The sequence below is a fragment of the Diospyros lotus genome, chromosome 9 (genome assembly GCF_014633365.1).
Source record: "Diospyros lotus cultivar Yz01 chromosome 9, ASM1463336v1, whole genome shotgun sequence".
In the NCBI taxonomy this organism is placed as follows: Eukaryota; Viridiplantae; Streptophyta; class Magnoliopsida; order Ericales; family Ebenaceae; genus Diospyros; species Diospyros lotus.
In genome coordinates this window covers 2,061,002-2,085,076 of record NC_068346.1, presented here as the reverse complement: position 1 = coordinate 2,085,076, position 24,075 = coordinate 2,061,002, and the positions used below count along the sequence as shown (strand labels likewise).

At 32.4% G+C, this 24,075-nt stretch overlaps 1 protein-coding gene across 1 annotated transcript; it reads right to left on the bottom strand.

The window, feature by feature from the left end:
* Positions 1 to 19,149: 19,149 nt before the first annotated feature.
* On the bottom strand, positions 19,150 to 20,377 carry LOC127810581 (transcription factor MYB1-like). The gene is made up of 3 exons (XM_052350126.1): positions 20,190 to 20,377; positions 19,992 to 20,121; positions 19,150 to 19,834 (listed from the first exon to the last, which is right to left on the bottom strand). Exons 1-3 carry the CDS (start codon positions 20,311 to 20,313, stop codon positions 19,312 to 19,314), a joined length of 777 nt encoding a protein of 258 aa, XP_052206086.1. The 5' UTR covers positions 20,314 to 20,377; the 3' UTR covers positions 19,150 to 19,311.
* Between the last annotated feature and the right edge of the window lie 3,698 nt (positions 20,378 to 24,075).

The window sequence follows — 24,075 nt, the reverse complement described above, 5'->3', positions numbered from 1 at the left end:
AAATAAGTCGTCGTTAATATATTATTTTCCCGTCGTTAATGACTAAATTTTTTAATTCAAACCATAAAATAATAAAAAAAAATTATTAAAATTTAACTAACACTTATATAAGCAATTCTTAATATAATTATATTTTCTATAAATGCACAAATATAATTATTAAACTACGATAATTGAGCATTAGTTATTTATTGATAATACAATATATTGAAAAATTATGAACATATTAAAAATAATACAATATATCAAATTAATTTATTATTATTATTAGATTTATTTAAAATATATTTTTATTTTTAAATAATTATTAATTTGATGTAATAATTTAAATTATTTTATCAATTATCATAATATTAAATTATTTTATTTTTATCAATTAAGTAATAATTAATATTATTTTTATAAATTATTTTAATTTTTATTAATTAACAATAAAATATTTTAAAAAACAAAAAAAAAAAAATGTTTGGCGGGAGCTGCCTCCCTTTTCCCCTTTTAATTCCCAAATCAGAATTTCCCAATCCCTAATTCCCCAAATCACAACCTCTGAAGGCCATCTCTCTCCTTCGACTCCGCCGCCTCAATGCGTCCACCGCCTTAAAGCTGCCTCAACGTCGCCGCCTACTCAACGCTACCGCCGCCTCCAACTCCATCGCGGCCTCCTCATCGTCGCCTACTCACCACTGCTAAATCTCCCTCTCACAACAACTAATTCATCCACCTTCCTCCTCCCCTCGATTCCCTCTGACAACGGACATCCCCGGACCTACGCCCTCGTCTTGCTCAACCAACACCTCCCCCTGATTCACTCCTCTACTGTGGAAGTACGGTACGCCCTTTTTTTCTCTTGCTTCATTCGATTTTATCGTGTTCGTGCGATTTGGTTGTCTGGTGTTGCCATCTCGTTGTTCTTGTTGTTGTTGTCGGTGTAGAGTAGCATATCTTCGTGTCTGCATCGACGGTGGGGCCAATCACGTTTACGAAGAACTCCCCCAACTTTTTCCTCACAAGGACGCCGTTGATGTTCGAAACAGGTTCTTTTCTTGTTCTGGATGTTTTTCTATATTTTGTGTAATATTTATATACTTGCATATTACCAATTTAGGTTAGTTGTATATTTTCTCAGGGTATTGAGATCTACAAGGATATACTTCACCTGGTGCATGGTGGTTCATCACATACCTGGCATACATTAAATAGTTAAAAATTAAGATCAAGTGGTTAAAATAAAAACTTGAATCTATTTGGAGCAGTCATGGAATGCATTTGAAGATGACACTCTAAATGTAGCTACTGGGAACATTCAACAAAGTGGCAAACTAGTTACTGGTGCACCTTTTACTACTGTAAATTAGTATTTACAGTAAGATTATCAAAAAGTGAGTGGATTGGTCTGGCAATCTTGAAGAATGTTTTGCATTTTCTTTCACTCATTCTTGGATTTTTAACTATACACGACTTTAATGACGGGATATTAAGAGATGCTGTGGATACTGGCCCTCTTGCCCCTGTTATACCGTTATATTTTAATGGATCATCATATGATCCCTCTGCAGTTTGTATTTTCTCCTTGGTTTTATTTTTGGTTGATTTTAGTTCTCTTTTCCAATAGACATTTTCTTTACTTTTCAAGCAGGTAGGAGCACAATTAAAAGCATCTAACAGCAAATCTACCAACCCATTTGATCTTCCATATGATTCTGATATTGGATCCAACACTATGGTATGTTCCATTGCATAATGTTTGGTAAATGTTGTTTAAGTTTTTGGAAGAACATAATGCTTGAGGTTTCTTATGTTATGATGTTGATAATTGTAATGTTTATATATTGCTGTTGTATTGCTATATGCAATGGTTTGTTAGTTAGGCTATTGCTTAGGTGGTTTGGTTGTTATAGATAGCAACAGCAATCTGTTATTAAGTGATCTTGAATTTTATAAATAGTTATGTGAAATAAAGAAGAAGAAAAAAATAAACAGACTGCTTAAGCAGCTCATCTTACATAATTTTTTGGTTTTTTCTCTTGACAATTAATTTAGTTCTTTGTCTTATCAGGAGTTGTGTTATTCTATTATTTGTTTACGGTCTTGCCTATGTGTCTTCTTAGATACTAGTCTTGGGTATTTGTTATAACCATCTATATTCTTCGCAACTGTATTATATGTGATAAAACAAGATTCTTTTGATGCTTTAGATAATTCTGCTGCTGATAGGGTTCATGAAGCTCCTAACAACAGAATGAGGAAATACAAGCGCTCTACTTCATTTAATTCAAGAAAACTTGCTCTCTTAACTCTGTCCTATAAGCTCAGGATCTATCATCTCATACATTTACACTCCTAAAGTTAAATTTTTTAGGACACTACATTCTGCAATCCCAACGCAAGGTTTGTTTAAGGTCTTAGATCCAAAACTTGGGGGCATTAATGTTTAGCTTTGATGGTCTAAAAGGTTGTACATGACAAACTTGCTGCATAATTTTAAAAGACAAGGGTTACAACATAAACATTAAAATAAGGTTAACCCAAGAAAAATCCTGAACAATTGCAGCTGAACATTCAATCCGTCCTTGTAGCATGCTAACCAGTTATTCTAACCAGTTAACATACGGCTTAGTGTGCAGCATGCTACACTAAGCCATATGTTTATTAGTGGTGGCAGAAACTCCAAGCTAAAATTAATTATTTACATTTGGTTTAGTATTTCCACACTTAATCAAACTATCTCTTAAGAAATAAAATGGTTATGTTTTCACTAGATTGCAATATTAACAAATGGGAAGGGATTGGTTATATGCACACTGGAAACATAAGCCATAAAAATCTAACTACAAGCTACGTGTAACAAATTATATATCAATTATGAAAGGGAAACAGAATGAGCACTACTACTATGTTAACAACTAAAAAGTTAACATTCTTTCTCTTAAAGAAAATTCATTAATAACTTAAGCCACATATTTCTGTGATCGTAGGGCTAAACATAATTAACCACATTCAAGATTTAACGACCTCCATAAATATACTATAAATAATCCAAAATTTCTAGCAAAGACATCTAACTATCAAATTCCCACATGTTTTTAAGCTTTAGGTTAACAACTTAGTATTGATCATACCAAGTTAGTTATGGATTAAGTAATCAAGTTAGTATTGATCATACCAAGTTTGTATAATAGTTGAGTCATGCCATGCGTGTGCCAAAAGTTTTAACTTTTTTGAATTATAAATATATATGTAAAGAATACTAATATAAGAGCTTTGTTTCTTTTAGGTTGATAGATATATATATATATGTATATGTATATATATATATGTACATGAATACTGGTAGTGCTTTTATCCCATATTCTCGTGTTCTGTAATTTAATTTATCTCTAATACTATCAATTTTTGTTGTATTAGTACGATGGATAGGAATTGGATGCAATTGGATGATAGACTTTCAGACCATTATGTTATGGAGTTGATAATTATTTGTGATACCAACATAGTTCGAGGTATGTATCCTATGAGTGATAGGATTTAATCACTCCCTCCAAGTCGTGGGTGATCACCCATTTTTTTAAATTTTGAATGCTTAGTACCGTATGCATCTTGTGAGTGATAGGATTTAATCACTCCCTCCGGGTGGTGGGTGATCACCCATTTTTTAAAATTTTGAATGCTTAGTACTATATGTATCCTGTGAGTGATAGGATTTAATCACTCCCTCCGGGTGGTGGGTGATCACCCATTATTTTTTATTATTAATGCTTAGTACTATATGTATCATGTGAGTGATAGGATTTAATCACTCCCTCCGGGTGGTGGGTGATCACCTATTTTTTAAAATTTTTAATGCTTAATACTATATGTATCCTATGAGTGATAAGATTTAATATGTAACGACTCGTCTAGTGAGCCTTATATATTAATTATATTTTTATATAGTGTGTTGTATGTGGGTTTGTTAGATGCCAAAAGTAAGTTATGGGTGAATAAGAGGTTAAATAGCGCAAAATACTACGACGTGTACACTACAGATGATGAGAGAAATCAAGTGGGTTTAGTAGACATTGAGAGAGAGCAATGGAGATAGGTTATGTCTTTAATAAACAACTCATGCTCCATTCTTTTCTAAAAATTTTCATAAGATTCCTTTAAAGATTTTGTTATAGGTTTTTTTTTTCCCATGCCTATAAACATCATATATAAATAATTATGTTTACCCCTTGACCTTTTTTTAGATTTTTGCAAGTATAGCTTCTGTTGTTGACTTATCGGGCATGAAATTAAATTAATTTTTAGAAATCTTTATTTTCTTTTTTAAACCAAGAGAAATTTAGAATTACCATGAATGCAAAAAATGAGTGGTTGCAGACAATGGAAGGTCGTTTAGAATTGCAGCGCCAAATAGAGCTAGTTTTGTTGAATTTGTGATAAAGATACACAACAGTCACAACTGTTAGGAAAAATGGAACAAATTCACTAAAACTTCTAAAATAAAATTTTACCAATTTCACAAAATCTCCCTAATTTGTAAAAATTTTCAAGAAAGCTAAATATAAATTGATCAAAACCGGTGACACAAAAGTCACAAAATTTTTACTCCCTAGGTAAGTCAAGATATGGGAATAGAGGCTCTTATACCTATCAGCACAAAGTTGGGAGATATTAATAATGTTTTCTGAAGAATTGTGAATGTAATAGAGTAGTCCTCACTTGCGCATTCCTGAAACTGAAGCTGGAAGAAGCCTCAAGCAATACCATTAACACTTATTTATATAAAACAATAACTATACAGTGTATTTGATATTTATATACAATATCAGCTTGTGCTTGTAGAACACATATTTAGCATGTCACATGGGCATTCGTGTTGAATACATTTACAGCATCTATTTTGGAATGTCCATGTTTAGTGGCTATTGGATGTTTCCTCTGCTTTCTTACAAAGGCTATTATATAGATGCTAGGGAAGCTAACATATGAGTAGATTTTGAGTCTTTGTAGAGATAGAATTAATGTATCAATCATGATTCATACATGTATATCTATATAAAATCTAAAAAGCCTTTAAAATTTTAATATAGGATCTGATTTAGTGATTTCTAATGCTGGAAAAAAAAAAAGAAGAGAATTTTGAAATATAGGATATGAATCCTTCCAATATGGATTCATGGATTGTTGGAAGGAGATTTTATGTTTGAAAGTTGTTGCACAAAGAGAAAGTGGCTTTTTGATTTGTGAGATTAGCCATGAATGCAAAAAATGATATACTTGCCATCTTCCAAATATTTTATGTTGGGTCATAGGACTAATGATCTTACAGAAGATATGGTCATGGATAAAGATAATTCATAAATTAGAATTCATATAGGTGGCCCCATTCCATAGAATTAAGGCTTGGTGTTTTTGTTAATCTACATCTTAATCTACTCTATATTTAAGGGTTTCTATGTTTTGCTACATTTTAGTGATTGTATGTTATGTAGTTTGTGATGGAGACGTTTTGGGCTTTGTTAATTCTATTTCTAACATTTTATAAAGAAAACATGAACACTTCTTTGATTCTAATTTCATTTTTTTTTTTTTTGTAAGTCAATGAGACAACAAGACTCTAAAGGAAGCAACTGTTTCTTTGGAGTCCATGAACAGTTTTATGACTATATATAGTGTTTTGTTGTACATTTTTGAATAGTATATATGATTATTAAAGTGTTACTTTTAGTTGAATATCTTTTTTAGTGTACATTTTTTAATAGTATATACAATTGTCAAAGTATTATTTTTAGTTGAACATATTTTTTGATGTAATTTGTTGGCAATTAACACACACACACACACACACACACACACATATATATATATATATTACTTTTGGTGTGTAAATGCTAATGGATAATAATTACTTTAGTGTTATTTGAATGACATGTTTAATTTTATGAGTTTTATTTCAATTTGATATGGATAATAATATATAGGTTTGGTGGTTTATATCAAAATAGGATTTTTTGTCATTGATGACTAGCAATTGTTTTCATGCTATTAAAAAAATTAAAAAAAAAAAATATTTTTTTAACGATAGGAATCATACCGTTGCTAATTGTTCACATTATTAACGAGAGGAAATATTGTCGTTATTGGTTTGTGTTTTGATAACTAAAAAGTTATTTTTAATGACAAGAATCATACTGTTGCTAATTGTTTAGACTATTAACGACGGGAAATATTGTCGTTATTAAGTTATAATTTGGTAGTTAATAATTATTTTAACGACGGGAATCATACAGTCGCTAATTGTTTAGACTATTAACGACGGAAAATATTGTTATTGAGTTATAATTTGGTAGTTAATAATTATTTTTAACGACGGGAATCATACGGTCGCTAATACAATTAACGATGGGTTTATCATTCTCGTCGTTAAAGACTTTTATCCTCGGAGGCAATAATGACGACTGACGACAAGAAAATTCCCACCGTTAAAACTTTTTAACGACCGAAAATCAACTTTCAACCATTGATTTTCCAGTCGTTAAAACCCATTTTTCTTGTAGTGCTCCAGCAATCGCCCGTCGTTGCCATCCTGTCGCCGTCTTCACCTCGCCTCTCATGCCCTGACCGTTGCTATATCCTTAGCGATGATTAGCATGAGAGAGGCAAGGCAAAGAAGGCGACGGGCAGTTGCTGGGAGTCGGCCATGGGAAGAGGGGAGAGAAGAGATGAGGCGACCATGGTGGGTGAGGGGAAGTAAATTTGTATAGAAAAGAGAGGTATTTTCGTCATTTTGGCATGCGTGTGTAACTATTTTGTAGCTCAAGAAGTACAAGTAGCAAAGTTCTTATTATATATATATTTTAAAAAATTAATTAATTAATTAATCAAAGAGGTGAGCTAATTTTGGAAAGTCAAAATGAGCTTCTTGGAAAAGTCAATTTGGCAGGGAGGCTATTCCAATGGGAAATTCTATTTGCAGCTTGCTTTTCGCAACCACCTTTATTACTCTTTGCAACTATTATTTTCCAAAAATACCATTACGCATAAAGTCACATGAAGAAGACAGCAACAAGTGGAAGGTAGAGGGTTGCCACCATAGCGGTTGCCAACGACTTGAAAAGGCATCCATTGGCTGTGACGAGCACGTATGGCCGCATGCGCAACCACCCATCACAACGGCAAAATCAAATAAGAGAAGGCAAGAAATCAGTGGCCATGGCAAGACTTACATGGAGAAGACGGCAACAACAAGCTAAAGGATCGAGAATCGCCACCATAACGGGTCGAGAATTGTCTATCATGCTGACGAATCGAACGCGGGAGAAGTCTGAACCCATGGGTTCGGGAGAAACTAATTTTCTAGAACCCAGATTTGGATTTTTCTAACTCCCAAACTGAAGTTTGGGAGAAACCAATTTCCCCGAACACGTGGATTCGGGATAATGCAATTCTCATGGGTTTGGGATAATTGTATTCTCCTGAATCCATGGGTGCAAAAGAATTGGATTTCTCCCAAGAATTGGTTCGGGAGTTTTACCAAGAATTGGATTTTTTTTTGTTGTTGTTGAATTTTTGAATAATGTTATCCGAAATGAAGTTGCGTTTCTAGTAACTCCATATATATGGAAACTATATATATCACACCAATTGTAGACTATATATATATATGTGGAAACTATATATATCACACCAAATGCAACGTATTACGTTTTGACGCATCTAAATCCTGGGATTCAAATGCATTCTCTATCCTTTTATTGGTTTTTTTGTTCTGTGAATTTCATGTATATGCATATATATATATCAACATATATATACATATATCAACTATTGAACATGACAAACTTATATGATATTTAATTTAATGGAAAAATGAACACACATTATGTCACAATCAGTTGCCAAAATATATTGTATATTAAAGCAAAGCCATAAGCTTTCCAAACCCAGGAGTTTGGATCCGTATTTACGCATCCGAATCTTGGGATATATTCGAATGTGTTGAATATGCATCCGAATTTTTGGATTTGGATACCTAAATACGTACCCGATAATTTAAATGCATCAACCATTGTTCTTCTACTTCATGGATGTATTTTGATCCATTTTTTTTCTTCGTCACATTGTCTCCGACATGAATGGGTGGCCATGTATGTTGCGGCTCGGGGGTAGTTCATTGACGTAAATGGTGAGAATAGGCATCGTGGCTGCTAATCTCTATCACGACCGTTATCGTTTGACCTTTAGTTCGAATGCCCAACGATCGTGTTCGTCGAGGCTAAGAGGAGGTATGTTTGACTTGTTGATCGATGGTTTTTGCTATTGCCATGGCCGATGGTTCGTGTTCCATTTTGGCTGACACCTCTCAATCTTCTTCTGGTCATCGTCGTCACAATGGTCGTTTATCTTTTTCCCTTTTTCTTCCTTGATGATTGACAACTTTTATGGTCACTTTTAAAGAAGCAAGCTGGCGATGATGAATAGAGAAGAACAGATCCGTGACTCTAAATAAAGAGCAAAAATGAATTTTTACTCTAAATTATTTTAATCATATTAAATTTTAGTAATAGTAAAATGTGATTGCAGATAACAAAATAGAAAATAGAATTTCCTATTCCAATTTGAAAGAAAGAAGAGACAAATGAGGGGGTAGCCTGCAAGCGTATTAATTTGGCCTGCAGGAGAGAAATCATGAAGAAAGGTGATGAGGGGTCAATATTTCTTAAATCTTAATGAATTATATCCATATTTTGATTTTATATTTATGCTTAAAATAAATAATTATACGCATTACATATTATTTTCAGGATGAAGCGAGGAAGTTGACTTCTACAATTAATTAGGGGCATAAATCGAAAATGTTGGATGACCCATTATTGCCGCTCAAATTCAAGGGCTAATTATGGAGTCTAAAAGATGTTTTAAGTGCACTTGGGTCAACTATTTAATGAATCCAACACAAGGAAGGCCCAAGCATTTTAATCACAAGGAAGGTCCAATCATTTTAATCACATAGAAAGCCCAAGACCAACCAAAAGCCCAACAAAAGTCCAACTTGTATAAGACTTTTCTTTGTTTTATATTTTTATGAGTGATTTACCACCTAAAGTCTTTTGTATTTTTATGAGTGCTTTACCACCTAAAGTCTTTTGTATTTTTTGGGTAAATACCCCATTAATTTAGTTATGATTATGTTTTGTGATAATGGGGTAATTTTATTTGTGTGGTCCTTATTGCATCTTGTGGGTTATAAATAGCTCACTTGGGTGCACTTGTAAGGAGGCTATTTTATTTATGTGGTCCTTATTGTTACTTTATTATCCACCGCCTGAATGGCCGATTAATTTCTGTCATTAAATTTCTGCAATTTTAATTCACGTCTTTTTATTATCCACGGCCTAAATGGCCGGTTAATTTATGTTATTTTAATTCCTGTCAATTAAATTCTGTCATTTAAATTACGCCATTTAAATTCCTGTCAATTAATTTTTAAATGAAGATGAGTAGCTAAATCCAATCTTGGATTAAGGTAAGGACAGTGTCCAACACCAATGATTCTCAAAGAAAACTGCGCTTCAAATATGTAATATTAATCTGATTTAATTTGAGCAATATGCGTATAATGGATCTTTGAGTTTAAGTTGGAACATAAGCCTAACTTAGAATTTTCATGCCATGTATAGAGATTGCTAGACTTGAAAATGTTTTCATATCCAAACCCAAATGATTAATCTATAGTTACAAATTCTGTCTATTAAATACAATTCAATTTATGGTAATTTCTTAACTTAGAATCTCTCATGCTATGTATGGAGATTGTTTAACCAAAAATTATCATTATCTTAAATTGTAGTTACTGACATACATATTATTTGCATTTTGATTTATGGTAATTGCTTAACATAGAATCCCTCATATCATGTATGGGGATTGCTAGACTTAAAATTATCATTATCTCTAAATGCACTTAATGGAAAAAGCTCAAATTTGAACTCAGATTAATATTACAGATCTTTTCTATTAAATTGAAAATTAATTAGCATTGGCACTGAAATTGTCTTGACCCAAGCACTTTTACTTTCTATTTTTAATTTAAAATATGCATTGGTATATTTCATCGCTGTTAAATTAGGTTATTCACTGCCTTGCTCTATTTCTGATCATATGTATAAGTATTCCAACAAAATAACAAAAACAAAAAAAAATAATTAATAACCAACTTATTCTGATATTTTTGTTTTTCATCTATATAATCTCCATGTGAATCAACCTGGTACTCACTAGAATACAAATTTAAAACTGTACTCAACGCACATTCGCACACTAGCGAGGATAAACGCCTCACCCATTTTTGTTGAAAATAATAATTTCATATTTAATTTAAAATATTGTGTAAGGTAAGGGAGCAGTCAGAAGGTGAGAGGAGAAGGGTTCTCCCCCTTCTATCGATGCCGATGGAGATACTTGTTTGTATATATATTATTATATATTGGAAATAATAATAATAATAATAATAATAATAATAATAATAATAATATTATTATTATTATTATTATTATTAATATTATTATTATTATTATTATTATTATTATTATTATTATTATTATTGAAAAGATGGCAGAATAATGCCCCCGCATGTGTGTGTTCTGCCATCCTCTCATCTTCTCTCCGATTTTCCTTCTCCTTCGTTTGTCCAGTAAGATGGCACCTAAAAATATAATATATGATATTATATATATGATGTTACAATTGTTGACTCGAAATTCAAATTTGACTGAGATTGAGACTCCTAATTTGACTATGGTTATGACTTTGAATTTGACTATGATTATGATGTTGTCAAATTCGATTTTATGTGAGATTTATTTCATCTGGAGGAATATCCTTATGCATCATCTTCTGATTAGGATATGGTTTCTTGTGTTCATGTATAGATGATTTTAGATCTATAAATAGGTATCCAATGTTTTGGAATTAGTTGCAATTATATCACTTTTGTATTATCAATATTTGGTTAGTGATATTTTGTTCTTTCTACTAGTGAGTTTTCCTGATTTGGGTTTTTCACATAAATTCTGTGTTTGTGTGTGGTTGATTGGTTTGATTGTTAATTTATTGTCGATCCAATTTTATAATAGATTGGTATCAGAGCCGTTGGATCAAACCATCAACATTTGGTACATCTTAGCCGTTGGATTTGCATCATCATCTACATCAGCTGGTTTCAGGTTGCCCAACATGTTTAGCCACTGTTGTCATCGCATGTTTGTCTTCTCCTCCATCACCCACGACCCCCCATTTACCATCGATCACCCTTGTTCTCACAGTCGCTTCAAATCTGGTCGTTTTCCTCCACCTTATCGGTCGTTTGCCCTTTACTGTTCATGCCTTTGTCAATTGGAACATCACAGGTCGTTGTCGTTGCCGATCTGCTCTCTTTTCAACTGTCAATCGTCAGCTAGCCTTCATTGGCTTGCTTCTCTACTGTCGATCGTCGGTCTTTCTTACTGCTTGCCATCCATCAACACAACTGCCATTATTGATTGGGTTTCTTTATTGCAGAAGACCATTTATTTAGCATATCCAGATCTAGTTAAGATCCGAACCACTATGTCTATATCGGGTTTAGATTAGGTCATATCCAACCAACCAATCTGCCAACCCAGATTTAGATCTATTTTTGCCCAGATTTGTTGCCTAGATCCAATATTTTGGTTTGTTTTCTATTGGGATTTTTTTTATCGATCGCTTACATTATTTGGGGTTATTTGATCTTCATATTGACTACCTTGAAGTATGATATTCCATTATTGGATCGGAATATCTTGATTCTCACTATTATAGGTTAAGATGTGTCCAATTTTGGATGAATGGATTTAGATGAAGGTGGAGTTATCAATGGGGATTTATATTGATAAATGCGAAGTTATTAAGATCAACAAAGATATGTTAAGGCTGATATTTGGTTATGCTTTAAGTGCGATTAAAGATATCCATTACAATAAACTTTGTGTGGATTTGGGTGTTATTTCCTATGGTACAATTTTGGTTGGTATTTATCAAGAGATTAATTTTCTATGATTATGTTGGAAGAAAGAATTTTGGATAATTTCACATTTGAATTTCGTGATCATCCAGATTGTTACAATTGTGACATGAAATTAAAATTTGACTGAGATTGAGACTCTTAATTTCACTGTGATTATGATGTTGTCAAATTTAATTTTATGTGAGATTTATCTTATCTAGAGGAATATTCTCATGCATCATCTTTTGATTAGGATATGATTTATTGTGTTCATCTATAGATAATTTTAGGTCTATAAATAGGTGTCCAATATTTTAGAATTAATTGCAGCTATATCACTTTTGTATTACTAATATTTGATTACTGATATTTTGTTCTTTTTGCTCATGATTTTTCCCGATTTGGGTTTTCCACATAAATTCTGTGTTCATGTGTGGTTGATTGGTTTGATTGTTAGTTTGTTATCAATCCAATTTCGTAACATATGATGCGCGAGGCTTCCATGGATTCAGCTTCCTCGATCAATTGTACATATATGTGATATATATATGGCGCACCCTTTTTCTTCCTTCCTTTCATCTCTCAGCCGTGTTCATTTATATTGTTAAGAATCTCCTGTGAAATAAATCACACAACCACAACTTTAGCAGCACCAAGATCCACGAATATCTGAACAAAGAATCAAAGAAAGGAATATGAACACAACACACACAACAAAATAGAAAAAGAAGAACACAACATGTATGTGTTCGAATCAAAAGATCCTACTCATGGTAGGAGTTTCGCCCCTAGTCAATCCATTAGAATATGTATATACAAGAGATTTACATAAATGATTACAATGAGAGATACAAGAACCTCTTACAAAATTTCACGGTAAATCAAGAACAATACATCAATCAGAAAACACAAACTATACAAACGCAAATAACAGAGTACATCGCTCCAAAATTCCAGAGCTATTCTGAACATTCAATCTCATCAATCTCTCTCCCAACCAAACCAGTAAACATATGATTCACACATGCAGGGAGTAAGAAGAACAAATATACCTTGCGTTTCCTACCTTACCAATCGTCCAATTCTTCTTCCCGTTCTCCGATCTAGGGTTTTTCTCTCGCGGTTCAGATCTGTTCGTGAAGTTGATGTGCGTAACAGTGACAGTTCACATAACAAAGAGAGCTTATATACTTAGGGTAAGGGACAAGGTTGGAATTAGAATAAAAGATCAATATTCATGGGCTAGGCTTGGGCTTCAAATAAACAAGCCCAACCCAGTTTATTTATTATATACTTGACCCAATCCATTATTTATCAATTATATTTAACATAAAATATATTACCATATACTATATGTCACTTACATGAATTAATCAAATAACATATAACATATCAATATATTTTAAATCATATATCAACATATATGTATGTGATATGTATATTTTATTTGAAGTGAGATAGTGGGTGAAGAGAAGCGGTCAGCCAAGAGGCTCAATGGACAGACAAAATTGACGGATAATGGAAGTCAGAAAAATGGACAACAACGTGCAGATCCAACGAACAAGTTCGTCGTGATAGTTCCAAGAGATCAATACGGGTAGCCAGTGAAGAACATTTTTCACCTGGCAAGAGCTACTTGCAGTCGATAATGGACAGTTGTACGCAGCCAATGGTGGTTGTGGTTCGTTCTCCGACGTTTTTAGTAGCTTTGTTGGCAAGAGGTTCTAGTAGTGTTAGTGGCTACAATTTTCAAGGAGTTTTCGACGATTGTCTAGCAAGAGTTGCTGGTGGTGGATTTATAGTCGCCCCTCCTTGTTATATTTGGCTTCAAGTCCACAAAATGGACAGTCTTATTAGATCGAAGAACGGTCCCAATTCCCTTTCACTTTCGTTGAGATAGTCCTAGCACTGGTCCAACGAAGGGTTCCAAGGCAATCTACGAGTGAGCCGATTTCATCCCCTATGCTTGTGGGGGTGGCTTGTTTAGCCAAGGACAGGTATCAAAATAAACGAGGAGCTAGTTTCGAAAGCAGGTTGGTGAGCTAGTACATGATGAAATCGTGAGAGTTAAATTGGGAGATCGAAATGTTTTGGTCAAATGTGCAACAGAAGCAACCGACATACTTTTTGATCTTGAGATAAAAGTTACCATTTATTGTATTTCCATAATATATGGTTTTGTTATATGCATATGACTGTTATCACTGTGTCATGCAATAATTGATCTATTTCCACTACTTATTTTTATGATTTTTGAAAAAAATTTAAAAGTCAATTTGTCTTATTGCATCTATCGCTAAGTGTTAGCGCGTGTAATCATTGCATCCTTTCATGATCACCATAGTATTTTGTATGTGAATTGCTATACTTTGATGCTACTTTTGGTTGCCCTAGCCATGGATTGCATATAAGGTAGTACTTGGGAATAGCATGAAGCATATGGAGATAGTTGAGTAGTCAATATAGGATTTATCACTCTTGGTTATAAGAGAATATATCTATGTTGCTACTTGATGAATTGGTAACTCAAAATTCTCTGGTCTTAGTGGAAAGGATATTTGAAAGGAGTTACAAATTTCACTTATCATTAGAGTTGATCAATCTGATATCAAGAAAAACTATCAGTAAGTATAGAGTTGATACTAATTCCATACTCTATGCTTAATGGGGATATAGCATGATGAAATGATTGAATTCCATGGTAACTGTGTATGAAAATGTCTAGTAAAATCAATTGACATTCTTACCAATTTGGTGGTCATGCATGACACATTGTTAGATGTTTAATTTATCAAATTAAGGTAGAAATTATTTAAAATTTAGAATAAATAGAGAAATTATTTATTTATTTAAATATATAATCTTTAAATAAATAAGACGGTGTAAATTAAGGGGTATTTAAGCCAAAGAGTGGTCAAATCCTAATTAAATTAGGATTATAACCTAACCCTTGACTTAAAGCTTATAAATACCCCCATCGTGCCTCCGTTTGAGAATACCAAAATTAGTTCCTAGACTTTCAATCTCAAACAAAAAATTAGCATTTTTTGAGGTTGGAGATTTGCTCCAAGATTTAAGAGTTAAAGTTTGGAGATTTGTTACTAATTTTTATGTGAATTTTAGAGGTGGTGTGTTTGTGCAGCTCAATTTGATGAGATTTGGGATCTACAAAAGTTACGAACAAGATAACTTGTCTATTTGTGTTCATAATTATTTTATTTACACAATGAATATAACAATAGAAAATTCAGTAAATGGGAATAGTTATTTAATTTATTTATTTTTTCACTGCATTACATGTATGTGATGCACAGCTATTCCCAACATCTGCCAACGTCATCGTCGATGCATTGGTGGTCTCCCGGAGCCTTATTGCTTCGGATCTGCGTTGGTTTCCATTGCCAATATGTTATTGCTGTGATTTTTAATTGGTCTCGTCGATGTCTTGGACTTCAACGGTTTTCGTGCTTCCAGTCTTCCTGGAGATAGCTTTTTGTCCACCGGATTGGTCTCTCGAAAATTAATTCCGGCCTCTTGGAAGAGCACTATGAGGTTGCTCGTTGTTCCTTCAGTTGAACTGAGAAGAAGAAGTTAGTAGGAAGCTTCTTAATCCTCTCTGTTTTCTGCTTTCTTCTTCCCCTTTTTTTGAGTTCTAGTTTCTATTTCTTTCTTAGCCAAGCTTCTATCTGGCTTTTTCTTTATATATATATATATATAAAATTAAATGCTGAAGCTTCATTTTCATTTTCTTTTTCTTTATATATATACTAGCGTATGCCCGTATCTAAAGACACAATATAAATAATATTAAAATAAAATATAGTTATAATTTATACGTATTATGTTGAAATTTATGAAAAACTTATAAAAATTTTACTTGTATTAAACACTCTACAAAATTTAAATAATGTTCACCAATATTACAAATCAAAATATAACAGCAAGTAAAAAAAAAAGTTATAAACACTGAACAAAAAATAGAAATTATAGTTATTGTATACTGTTAATGTTTTATAATAAAAAGAAAAAAATACTAATCTATATAATAAAGAAGATATTAAATATATATTTTTTGAGTGTGTGAATTTAATTTTTTTGTTGCAAGAAGATCAGCTAAACAAATCACTCTCGCTTTCTTTTTAAATAGCTCCAAACAAACAGTCCTTCCATCTCAGACCAATTTTTTAGATAGCTCCACAACAAATCACCTTCACTTTCTTTTTAAATAACTCCAAATAAATACTTTCAATGCATTTAAACTTTCACTTTCTTTTCAAACAGTTCCTAAAATCTAATAAAAGTTTAAATACATTCGGTGCAATGACAATAAGAAGGAAGACGCTTTGAACATTTGGACACAGTTAAATACTTTCAACAGTCGTCACTGCCATGCAATTGATACCAAATGAGAAGTGTAGTAGCTAATTAGTGGTGGATGTGGTCCTTCTTGTGTCATTATGTGATAGTGAGCCATGCAATTGATACCAAGTTGTGTAAATTCAATGTGAAATGTGTGCAGTAAATAAGACTACTTACTTGTAATCTCCTTGAAATGGCGGCAAATGACAAAAAGGGGACGACGACAGGTCTAAGCTGAGAATGAGTGGTAGCGAATGTCGAAAAAAAGGGGTGACGACGGTGGTTTTGGGCCGAGAAAAGGTGGCGGCAAATGACAAAAAGGGGGCGATGGCGTTGGGGTTGGGGCGAGAAGAGATTGTGACGAACAACGGAGGGGGTGGGGCTGGGTCGAGAGAGGGTGTAGTGAATGTCGAAGGGAGGGGTGACGATGGCCGGTGCGGCGACAGGGGGGCCAGTGACAATGTGGGTTGATAGGTCTATGAGAGACAGAAAAAGAGAGAAAGAAAGAGAGAGACAATGAACGAAGGAATAGGAAAGAGAAAAAAAATAAGGTAAGACATTTTCTAAACTCACGTGCAAAGTTATCCCTTAACTTTCTTTTCACTTCCACCAATCAAAATTATATATCATATTTAAAATTCATCTATGAATTTTAACCATTGATATATACATTTATTTTCATTTTAGTTATACAAATAAAATGTGTCTTTAATATATTTTATTAAATTTTTTTATCTCTTATTATGTATTATATAGATTATATATATAAAATAAAAATTCAAAAGAAAAAAGTAAAGGGTGCAGAAACATTAAATGAAGGAGCAGGGCATTAATAGGATTATCACATCACATACATATACAGTCTTGATCTTCAGTGCCCGACGCGGACAGGTCAACTCCCATCCTCATACCCACATACATACATGCATGCATATAATTTTTTATGTTTTAAATATTACTAAAAATTATTATCTAAATAAATTATTATTTCTAGTTTGTTCAGTTAAAATTATAGTTACTTTAATAATAATAAGAATAATTAATAATTTATTTATTTATTTTAATCGTAATAGAATTTATACATATTTTATGTCCTTTTTAACTTTATCTGTCATATAAGAGTATAACTAAATTGATCAAATTACTCAAAGAAATTTGACATAATTTAATTTGGTGGCAAAATAAGAGGTTTAATTAAATGGGGGTTTTAAGTTTGTTATTGGCTGAACTATATCAGTGTTAGCAAACATAATTTTTTTTCTAAAATCGAACCAACTCAATCGAATAGATATTCAAATCAAACAGATTGAAAAATTAAAAAAATTGAAAATATCAAACCGTTTATATTATCCTATATTGACGTAATCTAACAAATAACAGATTTAAAATTCCCTATCTAATTAAACCTCTTATTTCGTCCCTTCCCAAAATTAAATCATGTCAGACCTTTTTGAGTAATTTGATTGATTTGATAACACTCTTATTTATATACATAGTTAAAAAAGACATAAAATATATATAAATTTTGTTATTATTAAAAAAATAAATAAATTATTAATTATGATTATAATTACTATTATTAAAGTAACTGTAACTTTAACTGAACAAACTAGAATTACTAATTTATTTAGATAACAATTTATAGTAATATTCAAAACATATAAAATTATATGTATGTATGCATGTATGTATGTGGGGATGGGGAGTTTGTACATGGGGGTGGCATGGGCAGCGTCTAGAGGGGTGTTTGTACATGGGCAGGGTAGGAGAGGGGTGAGACATCCGTGTCGAACAAGATAAGACACGAGCATGAGATTAAGATTGTATGAGATAGTGGACTTCCAAATTTACAGCTTCTCGATTTCAAAGACTTGCCACGTTGTCTGCGTTCTGCTTCCTTCGTGCAATGTCTTCTATTCTAATTGATTTGATTCGATTTTCTGGAGAATTAAAATTGTCAAGGTTCTTTCTTCTATTGGTTGGTCTATCTCAGAGACACTTTCAGAGTCATCTATTTTCCACGTTCTTGGTTCTAGCTTTTGGTCTCTTGAAAATTGATTTGCCGCCTTCGATGGTCTTTAATTTTTTGTCTCTAGGTGATATTGTTGGTTACTTGGAAATTAGGATTGGGAGGGCTATTGTAATCGTGGCCCTTTTGGTTGTATCAATTATACTTAGCTTGAGATTGTGTTAGAGCTATTGTAGTATTTTTAGGTTTTTTAAACATTTTCTCCAAATAATGTTAATTATTGTTGTCAAAATATAATAATAAATTTATTTGATTAAAAATATAGTCATTAAATTGCCTAATTCTATAAGAAAAAAAAACATTTAGAGGGGTTAGGGAAGTTTTTATATAAACACTCCAAGAATCAAATCAAATATTAAAAATAATAAAAAATTAAAAACGGTATTAAAATTAATATTAGAGACGTACATTTTCTAAAATAAAAGTCTACTTATTTATTGATGAGTATGAAATAATGCTAAATCTTATGAGATTGAATTCTTATAAATAATATTTATTCTTATCTTTTAAATTTTTTTTAGAATTAAAATTCTTCGTAATTAATTTTTTTTTATAGTATCTTTAAAGAAATTTTTAAATATCATAATTATCTAATTTATGAGGAATGTAAGAATCCCCCATTTACGATAAATTTTACACCTTTCTAACCCAAAAACTTAATTTGAATTTTTGAACTTTTTCTATATTTTAATAAACTTTTATCTATAACACAACACATATAATTCAACCTTTATAAATTCAAAAATCACATTAAACGTCAAATTTGGGAATTCTTTTTTCGACGCCACGTGCAGATTGGACATCGAACGCATTCCAAATTTCCAAGGAATACGAACTAAGGCTGAAGATTTAGTGCCAAACAATAATTAATATTACAAAGAAAACAAATAAACAGTAATTAACGAAACATTAGCTAGATTGCTGGCTGCTCTTCATCTCCCAAAAGATCACAAAGGTCGACGTCGGCGATATCCATAAGAATGTCGCTCCAATCATAACTCATCAGTTGCTCATGAGCCGAACGTTCGCCGATCGCCTCTAAACCAGGTCTCACACACAGACCATCACTCCACTGCCCCATAAAAGCCTCTTCAAATGGCCCAATATCTTCCAAGAATGTGACAATATCATCATCTTTAACTTGGGATTCAACAAGACTACTGTTAATTTCTGGCGTTGGAGATGGCCCGGCGGTGAGGGGATCGTTTTCTCTTGTTCGGATATCTTCCATAATAACGGGGGTTTTGCTCCTCATCCACGGGAGATTTTTCGGGAAGGTCCGAGGCTGAGGTCTTATGGTTTTGGTTTTAGTCGTCTCCTTGTCGGCGCTTTGAGCTTTCAGTACTATGTCTTTGTTCTTCCGCAGGTGGGTGTTCCAGTAGTTCTTCACATCATTTGGTGTTCTACCCGGAAGCCTACCCGCAATTAGTGACCATCTATTTCAAGAGAGAGACAGCCAAAAAATGGTTATAATTATGCATTAAGCAGTGGAATCATTTTAATTATAACATATATATATTATGGGAAAAGGGTGATTCAGACAGGTATATGCTAGTGTCACATATATTATATATATTATAGTTTGCAGCATGCCTGTTGCCTAGCAGTTTGTGAAGCCTGACAAAAAGATCAACTTCATCTTCAGTAAAGCTCCCTCTCTTTATGTTTGGCCTCAGATAGTTGAGCCATCTCAGTCTGCAACTTTTCCTGCATCTGTTTAATCCTGCAAATTCATTCAAGAACCATCAATTCCTCTCTCTATTTCTCTCTCTCTATATATATAATATTTACCAGCTTTTTGAGGGACTTGGTGCCATTTTCCTTCTCCATGCTTTTCAATGAACTGCTTGAGAAGTTTGTCTTCTTCCTCGGTCCATGCACCTTTCCTCACTCCGAGGGGAACTATTTCCTCCATAGATAGCCTGCTGTAAGCCTGTAACACTTCCGAGTGTTGAAGTAGAGTTGCTGAATTCTGTTACTTAAATACATACACCCCCTCCCGCCCCCCCCCCCCCCCCCCCCCCCCCCCCCCAACACACACACACATGCACGCATATATTTCAGTGGTTCTTCCAGCTTGGGGCTGTGCGGATACGTGCACGTTTGACAGCCACAAGAAGTAATTGCAATTAGCTCTGGATTAAATACCAATCAAATCAGCGGTCCGGCTACTTAATTCCAACTCTTAAAACTCTACTTCCTGCGCTTAGATTCTTCTTGAGCACATTCTTCCTATCTCCGGTATACGTGGAACATTCTGCGCAAAGCAGTTTCTCTTGGTGTCTTTTTTTTTTAATTTGACTTGTTCACATCGCATACACTCATCATTTCTCAATTATTTGTTTTGAAATTTCTAGATACAATGGAAGCGGACTCCACAATAATGATTGCACTTTACATCTAGCAAAACGAGTTAATGCACTTCAAAACTTACATCTATTTTTGTAAATAAAGAGTTTATGGCCCCATTTAGTATTGTTATGCTTTCATTTTTTTGAATTTTTTACTACTGTGAAGGTAGTTTTGCGTACTATTGAGTTTTTAAGCCTTAAATTTATCTTGCTTGTACAATGACTTAAAACCTCTAACCACAAAATGAGCGACAGGTAAATGACGTAACGACGATCAGGTTTTGATGTCAGATGCATTGGACCGGTGGATGCAAGGACCACTATGGTGCATGATATGAAGGCTTTTTGAATGACCCCTCAAATGTAGTTCAGGTGTCCCCAAGTACTAAAAGAAATTACTAAGGTGTTTAATTAAGGACACATTCGGTAGCAACTGGATGCTCGACAATCGACATCCAAAATTCTAGTCCCAAGGACAGAAAGACAAAAGGTATATTACTACGCAACGTCCACGTGAACATACCAAATGAACATGCCACAAAAGCACAGGTAGTTATGTGACAGCATATTATATTACATTGGGCACCAAATTTGAGAGTGATTTTGTTTTAACGGGTAACCATCACCCTCACTGCTTTTGTGAGAGTTAAAAATAACGAAACGGCATGAGAATAATATTTGATTGCCATTTCGTTATTTTTCGAATCATACTACATATACACCATTTTTGTACATTTTGAGCTACACAATGGGTATTATGACCAAAATACCCTGCGTGTCTCCATAGACCTCACGCGCCTCATAAGGAATATTTTTGTAATTGATACACCTTTGTGTAGCTCAAGGTGTACACAAAGGTGTACCAATAGCATTATTCTTATTTTTCAACCTCACAAAAGTAGTGAGAGTGATGGTCATCCCGTTAAAGGGGTGAACAAAATCGCACTCAAATCATTATGATATTATGACATGTGCGACAAATCCCCCCCCCCCCCCACTTTTTAAATTGGCCGTCATTGTCATTTATTTTATGCATATTTTATTATATATATTCTAATATTTGTCAGTTAAAATAAAAAAATGAATAATTAAGTAATATCAATTAAAATAAGAAAAAAATTTAAAAAAAGAGAAGATAAATATTTTATACACATATAAACATGTGGATGAATTTGGGTATATGTGTTTGAATATGAGTTTCTGATAATTTTAGTATATTATAAAAAAAAATTAATATACAGATTTAAACTTTTATCCCTAACCCAAAATCCTAACTCTGCCACTACGAATAAGGTTAGCTCTACTTCACCTTTTGGTTGACAAATATGACACATTAGCTTATGCAAATAACATGTCACGGTTAGGGATGGGTTAGATTGGTTAATTCATACAAAAACTTTGTTTTTGGCTCAATATATTAATGATATAATCCCACTTTTAACTTATTGTCAAAATACAATAATAAATACTTTGATACTTAAATTAGACACTGAAAATGATAAAAAATTAAAAATCGTATTAAAATCAATATCAAAGATATATTTTTTCTAATATAAGAGTCTACTTTATAGAAGGGTATGGAAAAGTCTTAAATCTCATGGGATTAGGATTAAATATTTGAAGTCTTTTAGTTTTTAAAACCGCCGCAAAGTACGTTTTTAGCGGCGATTTTTTTAATATTTTGTGACAATTTTTTAAAATTGCTATAAAATTCATTAAAACATTTAATTTTACAGTAATTTTCAAAAAACAAACCGCTAAAATTATAACATAATTAAATAATTAAAAAATAAAATTGAATTTAGAGACGATTTTAAGAAATCGTTGCTAAATTAAAAAATAATTAAATAATTTAAAATTAAAATTAAATTAAAATTTGCGTCGGTTTTGAAAAAGTGTAGCAAAAATTTATTAAAAAATTTAACTTAGCGACGATTTTTCAAAATCGCTGCTTAATTCAAAAATAATTAAAAAATTAAAATTAAAATACATTTACGGTGAGTTTTCAAAATTGCTACAAAGTTGACTAAAAATTGAATTTAGCAACACTTTTGAGAAACCGTCGTTAAATTAAAAAATAATTAAATAATTTAAAAATTAAATTAAATTAACATTTGTGACGATTTTTTAAAATTGCTGTAAAATTCATTAAAAAATTTAATTTAGTGGTGGTTTTTCAAAACCGTCACTAAATTCAAAAATAATTAAATAATTTAAAATTAAAATTAAATTAACATTTGCTCTGATTTCTCAAAATCGCCACAACATTCATTAAAAATTGAATTTAGCAGCAGTTTTTGAGAAACTACATCTAAATTCAAAAATAATCAAATAATTTTAAATTAAAATTAAAGTGACATTTGCGGTGATTTTTTATTAAAAATTTGTATTTTACTTAAGAAAATTATTAAAAATTAAATTAATAAAAAGAAATATAAATCTTAAAAATAAAATTTAATTTAAATTTAAATTAATAGCAAAAATTAATTAAAAATTTTAATTTAAAAAAAGAAAAATAAATAGAAATTTAACAAAATTTTAATAATTTTAAAAAATATATAAAATCTTTTTTATTTTTTAATCAATTAATTTATTTAATTTAATTCATTTAATTCATTTAATTTATTCTTAATTTATTCTTTTATTCTTTTAAAAAATAAAAAAATAATTAATATTTTTTAATTTATATTAAAAAATAAAAAATAAAAAATATAATTCTAAAAAATAGTGGTTTGATTGATATATAATTTATATGCAGGGTTATTTAATAAGGGGGCTTGGCAGATCAAACGTTTTCACGCACGCGTATGGGGGAGGTTGCGGGTTCGAAACCAAGGAAGGGAATGTTGAAAATTTAATTTCTAGCATCGTCACATGGTTGGGCTGGTCCAAGCGACTGGACGCACGCGGGTCTAGGCGTGAGCATGGGCATGGCCGCCCATGGGGGAAATTAAGGGCTTGTTTTCTTTGTTGTTTTCGGGCAATATTCTATTTTCAATTTTTCAAAACACCCAAAACGTGTTACTTACCCATTTTCAAAAATGCATTTTCCAAAACACAAAAAAAATTTACACACAAAACTCAAAACAGCAAAAATGCTTGTTGGCCATTTTCAGCCAAAACATGCTGGTAAACCAAAACACGGAAAACACCTCATTCTCCTCTTTTGTATTCTCTCTCTCTCTCTCTCTCTTCTGTATTCTCTTTTCTTTCAAAGAACACCATCGACCAGCAACTGAGATCGCTGCTCTTCTGACCGTCGCCGTTCGTCCTCCTCCAGCCACATCACCTGAGATTGGCCCCTTCTGACAGCCATTGTTTATCCT

Coding starts and splice junctions, on each gene's coding strand:
- LOC127810581 (XM_052350126.1), bottom strand. CDS start 20,313: ATGGAGGAAATAGTTCCCCTCGGAGTGAGGAAAGGTGCATGGACCGAG. Junction 20,122..20,189: donor CCAAGTCCCTCAAAAAGCTG/GTAAATATTATA, acceptor ATGAATTTGCAG/GATTAAACAGATGCAGGAAA. Junction 19,835..19,991: donor CACAAACTGCTAGGCAACAG/GCATGCTGCAAA, acceptor CTCTTGAAATAG/ATGGTCACTAATTGCGGGTA.